The 8,345-nt window shown below is 53.6% G+C and overlaps 1 protein-coding gene across 1 annotated transcript; it reads right to left on the bottom strand.

Moving 5' to 3' along the window:
* Window positions 1–4,713: 4,713 nt before the first annotated feature.
* On the bottom strand, window positions 4,714–6,952 carry UPK2 (uroplakin 2). Its single transcript, XM_017870547.1, has 5 exons — window positions 6,830–6,952; window positions 6,240–6,371; window positions 5,929–6,067; window positions 5,604–5,674; window positions 4,714–5,173 (listed from the first exon to the last, which is right to left on the bottom strand). Exons 1-5 carry the CDS (start codon window positions 6,903–6,905, stop codon window positions 5,037–5,039), a joined length of 555 nt encoding a protein of 184 aa, XP_017726036.1. The 5' UTR covers window positions 6,906–6,952; the 3' UTR covers window positions 4,714–5,036.
* Between the last annotated feature and the right edge of the window lie 1,393 nt (window positions 6,953–8,345).

Consider the following 8,345-nt stretch of genomic DNA (forward strand, 5'->3'; position numbering starts at 1 on the left):
GTTTTTTTGTATTTTTTTTTTTTAGTAGAGACGGGGTTTCACTGTGTTAGCCAGGATGGTCTCGATCTCCTGACCTCGTGATCCACCCGTCTCGGCCTCCCAAAGTGCTGGGATTACAGGCTTGAGCCACCGCGCCCGGCGAAAAAAAAATTAAAAACAAGCAAAAGAAAACGGTTTGGCAGTCCCTCAAAAAATTATGCATAGGATTACCATATGATTCAGCAATTCTGTTTCTGATTCTATACCTAAAAGAACTGAAAGCAGAGACTTGAACCAATATTCGCATACCCATGTTCACAGCAACATTATTCACAATGGCCAATAGTCAAAGAGTGGAAACAATGCAAGTGTTCATCAATAGATGAACAGATAAACCAAATATGGGATATCTATACGATGGAATATTATTCAGCCATAAAAAGGAATAATGCTGCTAGGTGCAGTGGCTCACACCTCTAATCCCAGCACTTTGGGAGGCTGAGGTGTACGGATCACTTGAGGCCAGGAGTTCAGACCAGCTTAGACAACATGGTGAAACCCCATCTCTACTAAAAATGCAAAAATTAACCGGGCATGGTGGTGCACACCTGTAATCCCAGCTACTCTGGAATCTAAGCCTTTTTTTTGAGGCTCTGTCTTAAAAAAAAAAAAAAAAATGAAATTCTGATACATGCTAAGAACATGGATGAACCTTGAAGACATTATCCTTAGTGAAATAAGCCAGACACAACAGGATAAATTTTGTATAATTCCTCTTATATGAGGTACCTACAGTGACCTAAATTCATAGTAAAATGGTAGTTTCCAGGGGCTGAAGGAGTTAGTAGTGGAGAGTTATTGTTTACTGGGTACAGAGTTTCTATTTGAGATGATGAAAACTTTGGAAATGGACAGTGGTGATAGTTTTACAATGTCAGTATACTTAATGCCACTGAAATGTCCACTTAAAACCAGTTGAACTAGTAGTACTTTTTTTTTTTTTTTTTTTTTGAGACAGTCTTGCTCTGTTCCCCAGGCTGGAGTGCAATGGCATGATCTCAGCTCAGTTCACTGCAACCTCCGCCTCCCAGGCTTAAGTGATTCTCGTGCCTAAGCCTCCCAAGTAGCTGGAACTACAGGCACACACCACCATGCCCAGCTAACTTTTTGTATTTTAGTAGAGATGGAGTTTCACCATGTTGCCCACAGTGGTCTCGAACTCCTGAGGTCAAGCAATCTGCCCACCTCCCAAAGTGCTAGGATTACAGCTGTGAGCCACTGCATCTGGGCAAAGTAGTACATTTTATGTTATGTATATTTTACCACAATTTTAAATAATGTGTAGGTGGGCGTGGTGGCTCACATTTGTAATCCCAGTGATGGCATCATGCCAGCTGCAGCAGGGAACCGCAGCTGGGGCTGCACACTCCATGGAGCCAGTGGGAGCCCTGCCCCTTCTGAGTTGGGACGGGAGCTCCCTGAGCCACTGCAGCCACGCAAACATAGCTGCAGACCCAGGCTTCCTGCTCTATCTAGCAGGCAGAAGCCCTGCCCAGGAGGGTACAGCCGCCCAAACTGCAGCTGTGGATCCTTGCCTTCCTGTGCTCTTGGGGGAGCCCAGAACAGGCAGGATCTGCTCTCCCGGGTGCAGCTACAGACCTGGGCCTCCTGCTCCAGGAAGCAGGCAGGAGCCAGGGACAAGCAGTAGTCCTGCCCCTTCTGAGTTGGCAGGGTGGGAGCTCCTGGGTGCAGCTGCGGCCACCCTCCCAGACACAGGACCCTGGCGTCTCTGCACCTTCAGGGGCCCTAGGAAGCACCCTCCCCCCGATCCCCCATCCCTGCAGGCTTATGGGTGTCTGCTCCCACTGCCTGGCCTCTCTCTACTCCCAGCACCTGCTCCAATCTCAGAAAGGAGGGGAGTTGGGGCCAAGCCCAGGGGGTCATGAATGGCAGTGGGTGGCAGACAGAGTCCTGGGTGGGAGGGGGTGGGGCCCCCAGTAAGGCCCCACCCTCAGGCCAGGGAGGGCCTAAAGGCTGGGGGCTGGGTTGCCAGTCCCACTGACCGGAGTGGGGACTCATGGTGCCTCTTGTGGGCTTGCCCATGGCTTCCTATGGTGTCCATAAAAGCTCTGGGCTCAGCCAGAGCAGGGCAGAGAGACGATGGGACCTGATGACCAGTTGCGGAAAGGAGTACCCTTTCTTCCAATAGCAGGAGACCATGGGACAACCAGTTGCAGAGGGTGTACCCTCTCTGCTGAGAGCTGTGGAGACGACCTGCTGGCAGAGAGGAGTTACCCTCTCTTCTGAGAGCTTCAGAGACCTGCAGAGATGTTGGAATGACTTGCCTGCAGAGAGAGCCACCCTTTCCAGGGCCTTCTCTCTGCTAGGAGCTGAACAGCCCTCCAAGCTGTTCTAACTCTAAATAAAACTCTTCCACCTGATGCAGTGGCTCATGCCTGAATCCCAGCACTTTGGGAGGCCAAGGTGGTTGGAGCACCTGAGGTCGGGAGTTCGAGACCGGCCTGACCAACATGGAGAGAGACCAGCCTGACCAACATGGAGAAACCCTGTCTCTACTAAAAACACAAAATTCACCGGGCTTGGTGGCGCATGCCTGTAATCCCAGCTACTTAGGAGGCTGAGGGAAGAGAATCGCTTGAATCTGGGAGGCAGAGGTTGTGGTGAGCCAAGATGGTGCCATTGCACTCCAGCCTGGGCAACAAGAGCAAAACTCCGTCTCAAACAAACAAACAAAAAACCCTCTTCTTCACCCTTCACTTGTCTGCATACTTCATTTTTCCTGGATGCAGGACAAGAACTCTGGCAAAGACGTCATGGCCACAGAAGTTTCCAGCCAGAAAAGTCGACACCCCAGAGATCCTGTTATACCGGTACTTTGAGAGGCTGAGGCGAGAGTGTCACTTGAGCCCAGGAGTTTGAGACCAGCCAAGGCAACATAGTGAGATGCCATCTCTACAAAAAATTTTAAAAGTTAGCTGGGTATGGTGGTACACACCTGTATCTCTAGCTATGCAGAGACCTGAGGCGGGAGGAACGCTTGAGCCCAGGATTTTGAGGCTGCAGTGAGCTAAAATTGAGACACTGCACTCCAGCCTGGGTGTCAGAGTGACAGAACGACACGGGGTTTCGCCTTGTTGCCTAGGCTGGTCTCCTGGTCTCAAGCAACCCTCCTGCCTCTGCCTCCCAAAGTACTAGGATTACAGGCATGAACCACCGTGCCCGGCTTGCTTTCTTTGCCTGCCTGCCTGCCTTCCCTCCCTCCCTCCCTCCTTCCCTCCTTCCTTTTTCTCTTTCTTGCTCTCTCTTTCTTTTCTTTCCTTTCTCTCTCTCTCTCTTTCCCTTTCCTTCCTCTTTCATGCACTTTCCCAGCTCTGTCCTTCTCTTCAGAGACTGGTTCATTCATTTGTGCATTTGTTTGTTCAGTTATTCAGCAAGCATTTATTGAGTACCTACTGTGTCCCAGGCACTGTGGAGCAAGGTCCTTGGGAGCAAAGCAACTGTTTACAGTCTGATGGGAGAGACAACCAAATAATCACACAAACACATGGTTATAAACCATAGTAATGCTGTGAAAGACAGAGAATGGAACCCAACCAAATAGCAGAAAATGGAGGTCAGAAAAGGCTTCCCTAGAGAATGGACAGTAAGCTAACTATGCAAACTGGAATGGAGGTGTGGCGGGGTTGGGGGAGTGCCAAGATCAGTGTGGGCATATGGAATAGTTGTGCAAAGGCCCTGAGGCAAGAGGAGAGCCTGGGAAATTAGAGGGAACCTGGTAAGAGCTGAGGAACAGTTGGATCAGGCCTGGCCCTGAAGGTCTTTACCCTAAGTACAATGCAAAGATCACTGATCCTTAAAAAGAATACATTATATACTGCAGAGAACAAAAGTGAAGGAAGGTGGCCACTCCTGCCCTTTTCCCTCAGTACTAGGCTGTTCCACTCTTGGCCCACTCCAACCAGGGTTCCTCTGCTTCCCCTCCAACCAGGGTTCCTTTTAGCCTGTTCTTCCCTCCCCATGACCCAATGTTCTCAGGTCTCAGCCTGGTGGTCTCGTCTTTGTCTTTTTATTTTTTGAGACAGGGTCTCACTCTGTCGCCCTGGCTGGAGTGCAGTGGTGTGATCTTGGCTCACTGCAACCTCTGCCTCCCAAGTTCAAGTGATTCTCATGCCTCAGCCACTGGGATGAGAGCTGGGATGTGCACCTGCCAGAACACCTGGCTATTTTTTTTTCTTTTTCTTTTTTTTGGATATTGAGTAGAGACAGGGTTTCATCATGTTGGCCAGGCTGGTCTCAAACTCCTGACTTCAAGTCATCCAACCGCCTTGGCCTCCCAAAGTGGTGGGATTACAGACATGAGCCACTGCACCTGGCCTGTCTTTTCCCAGACAGATCCTCTCCTCTTTTCCCCAGCACTTCCCTTGCTTGGCCTGCCCCCCGCCCCCACCCCCAGGCCTCCAGGCCTCAACATATGGCACCAGCCCCAGCTTCTGCCCTGACCCACACCCCTGGTTGGGTGGCCCACTGTGTGCTGTGGATGGTGCCAAACCCACAGCCCTGGTATGTCTCTGAGAACTCTGACTCCTGGGTTCTTATCTCATCTGACCCCTGCCTGCCTCACGGGAAAAGCAACTCCAGGCGGTGGGACAGGGAGGACACCGGGAGCACCTGCAGGTTTGAGCCAAGGTAAAGCCCACTAAAGGAAAACACACGTGGCAGATGCAGCCTCAGCCTTTATTATAGGGACTTAGTTCACTGAAGGATGGGGGAATTGTTATGGGGGTGTTTACAGTGGTAAAATGGGAGGAAAGTCAACTCTGACAGGAGTGGGGTGAAAGGAATAACAGAGTGTTGGAAGGTGAGGCACTGGGGGCAAGGAGAGGGACAGAGGGAGGAGAGAGTTCTGGGGAAGAGGAGGGCAGGAAGAGGAGGCAAGGGCACCAAGGGAGCCACAGGCCTGGGGCCTAGGAGCAGGTGGGATGGGGAGCTGGATGGTGCCCTGGGCTTCCTGGAGAAGCCGCTGCTCCGGGCAGAACTCACTTGCGGGCACCCAGTGCCAGGGCAATGATGAAGCCCAGCACCAGCAGGAACATGCTGACGGAGAGCAGCACTGTGATGACCACCATGCCCCCTGTGTGGGCCATGCCCAGCCCAATGGATTCCATGTTGTTTCCTGTCAAAAGAGGGAGAGGGGAGGCTACTGTGGGCGGGAGAGGCCCCTAGTCTGCCTGAGTCTCACAGCCTCGCACTCATCCAGCCAACAGACTGCCCAACCAGCCAGCCAGCCAGCCAGCCAACCAACCAACCAACCAACCAACCAACCAACCAGCTGATGGATCCAAACACCCATCACATAGACATTTATGAAGCATCTCCTATGTCACCCGCTGAGGAAAGGTTAAGAACACAGTCCCTGCCCACAAGGAACCTTTAGCTGAGTGTGCAGTAGCCATGCCAAAGGCTCCGTTCTAAGATAGAGGTAAGCAGGGGCACTGAGGGCAGACGGGGAGGCACAGGCAACCCCGACTGGGGATGAGGCAGGAATGGTCAGGGAAGCTTTTGTGGCCGCTGAGATGGGAAAGGGAGGCAGGAGTGTTACTTACGAGGGAGTGTGGACATTGGGATCTCTCTGCTAGACTCAGTGGCTGTTCCCTTCTTCACTAGGTAGGAAATGCTTTTGTGGTGGGTTTGGGAGAGAGTGGAGAACCCTCAGTGAGTATCTGGGACTTACAGGAAGAGGGACTCCAGCCTGGGCCATCTGCCCTCACAGCTGTGTCTCCCCAGTTTGCATTCCTCCATGACAGGCCCAGCTTTCACCCCCTTTTGCTGTGCCCTCACTCTCTCCCCATGCCCACCAGATCTCTCCCACACTAGCTTCTCTTCCTGCACCCCCTTCCCTAGGCACCCCAGGCTGGACCCAGTACCTACTAGTATTTTGTTCCTGGCACGAGGTTTGTCACCTGGTATGCACTGAGCCGAGTGACTGTGAAGCCAGCACCACTGTCCACCACACTCACCAGTTCCCTGCGCCCACGGCACGGAGGCATCACAAAACTGGACTTCACCACTGGGCAGAAGTGGGGGGAGGGGAAGGCTGGGTCAAGTTTCTGGGGTCCCCAAGGAGAAGGGGCAGCTTTTAGAGTGTGGGTGCCCCAGGAGAGGGGTGGACAGGAAGGCATGAATGGGGAAAGGGGCACAGGGGGTGTCGCAGGAAGGGGTCGCAGGAAGGGGTAGCAGACCTTTGCTGTCATTGGCTCTCCGGACCATCAGTGTGGCATTGCCTCCTGTGAGGTGACAGGGGGGCAAGGCAACCAGCAGGCTCTCCGTTAGCGCCGGGGACAGCAGACCAGAGAGGCTTGAGATGTTGAAGTCTGATGGGAGGCAGGAGGGAGCTCCAATGAGGATTAACCCCCCTGGCCAACAGATCTGGCCCTGTCCCATTGGAGCCATCTCCCTTTCCACTCTGTGAACCCTGGGCAGAACAGCCAGGCCTGTGCCGGTATGACCACCAGGTGGCAGGTTTGGGCTGCAGAAGCTGCACCCTCCACCAAACGGTCCCCAGAGCCAGATTCTGGATGCCAGGAGCCGGGCAGCGCCCAACCTCACCCCTCCCCGCAGCCTTGGGGGATCCTTGCCCACACCTCTCTGCCTCCTAGGTCTGGAGGGTGATCAAGAGTGTGCCCTGAGGCCAGTGTCTGATACCCAGTCACTGCCATCACCAGCCCTGACTCCCAACTGTCCAGACCTCTCTTTGAGAGCCCTGGAAGGTACAGTGCTCCCTGTCCAGGCCCCCAGCCCCCTTCCCACCCCTGCCAGAGATGGAAGAGACCTGCAGTCCCTGGGGACAGAACAGCCAGCAGAATCAGGATCAAGGGCAAGGTCTGGATGGGCAGCAGGGGTGCCATGCTGGGCTGGGAGGTAGAACAGGTGCTGGCAGGCTGGGGTTCCTGAGGCAAGTGAGGCCCTGCCCCTGGGATGGCTGATTTTGTCCTGGGGGTGGGAGGGGCTGGAGGGGAATCCAGTCCAACCTGCCCCTTGGGCCCTATGGCCTCAAAGGGGTAGGGGGAGCAGACAGGTTTTTCAGGATGGGGAGCTGGCCCTCAGGCCAGGAGGGGGGACGCCCTGGCTGGATCCTGGTGGCGTAGCCAGCTGCCGACAGCTGGGTAACTAAGGTGGGGAAAGAAATCACCCCTTCTTCTGGGACTCCTGTGTGTAAGGCAGTGTTCCTGTGTGCACGGGCATCTGGAGCCTGTCCTGTCCATGGGGGACTGCTCCCCCAATGTGATGGGTGTCTTTCCCCCACCCCTCAGAAGGGTGATGAGTTTGGAAGTTGCCCCGGTATGTAGGAAGAGAATACTCCAAGGGGCTACTGAAAGGGCCTTAAGTGGGTAAGAACGGGAGAGAAACATTCTGGTGGGGAGGGGCAGCAGACCAAGGGTTTTAATTATTGGAGTGCACTGAGGCTCAGGTACTGCTGCTCTGGGAGAGGCAGGGGCTGTGGAGGCCAGGGATCACATGTGGTTTCAGATTCCTCTGGAGGGTGGGGACGAAGGTGACCATAGAAGACTTCTGGAGAAACCAGAGAGACAGATATTGACCCGGCCAGCAGGGGTAACAGGTGTGCACAGTCAGCCTTCGGCAGCAACCATTTGTTGAACTGAGAATGAAGGAAAGAGACCTCATAAGAGAACATGAAAAAGAGAGAGAACTTTCTGACTGCCTCCTCCAGCCCTGGGCTACGTCAGAGAGAAGCAGAGGAGTTCTGAGCAGAGGGAGAGGAGAGGAATCAGGACTTCTTCTGGGCCCTGGGCAGGGGTTCTGTGTGCTCCACTGTAGGCCTACAGCCATCCTGGGCGGTAGATGGTATTGACTTCCTTTTGTAGAAGTAGAACTGAGGCCAGGCACAATGGCTCATGCCTGTAATCCCAACACTTTGGGAGGCCAAGGTGGGAGGATCATTCGAGGCCAGGAGCTCAAGTCCAGCCTAGGCAACACAGAGAGACTGATCTCTATTAAAATAAAAAAGAGATCGGCCAGGCATGGTGGCTTACACCTGTAATCCCAGCAGTTTGGGAGGCTGAGGTGGGCGGATCACCTGAGGTCAGGAGTTTGAGATCAGCTTGGCAATATGGCGAAACCTCATCTCTACTAAAAATACAAAAACTAGCCTGGCGTGGTGGCATGCGCCTGTAATCCCAGCTACTCAGGAGGCTGAGGCAGGAGAATCGCTTGAACCTGGGAGGTGGAGGTTGCAATGAACCGAGATTGTGCCACTGCACTCCAGTCTGGGCAACTGAGTGAAACTCTGCCTCAGAAAATTGAGAGAGAGAGAAAGAGAGAGAAGT

The sequence above is a fragment of the Rhinopithecus bieti genome, unplaced genomic scaffold (genome assembly GCF_001698545.2).
Source record: "Rhinopithecus bieti isolate Rb0 unplaced genomic scaffold, ASM169854v2 scaffold_5002, whole genome shotgun sequence".
Taxonomy (NCBI): Eukaryota; Metazoa; Chordata; class Mammalia; order Primates; family Cercopithecidae; genus Rhinopithecus; species Rhinopithecus bieti.

What these genes read in the sequence shown, in the direction of transcription:
- UPK2 (XM_017870547.1), bottom strand. Translation starts at nt 6,905, where the DNA reads ATGGCACCCCTGCTGCCCATCCAGACCTTGCCCTTGATCCTGATTCTG. An exon ending in GAGAGCCAATGACAGCAAAG is followed by an intron (nt 6,068 to 6,239) that starts GTCTGCTACCCC and finishes ACTTCTGCCCAG; the next exon opens with TGGTGAAGTCCAGTTTTGTG. An exon ending in GTGCCAGGAACAAAATACTA is followed by an intron (nt 5,675 to 5,928) that starts GTAGGTACTGGG and finishes CCACCACAAAAG; the next exon opens with CATTTCCTACCTAGTGAAGA.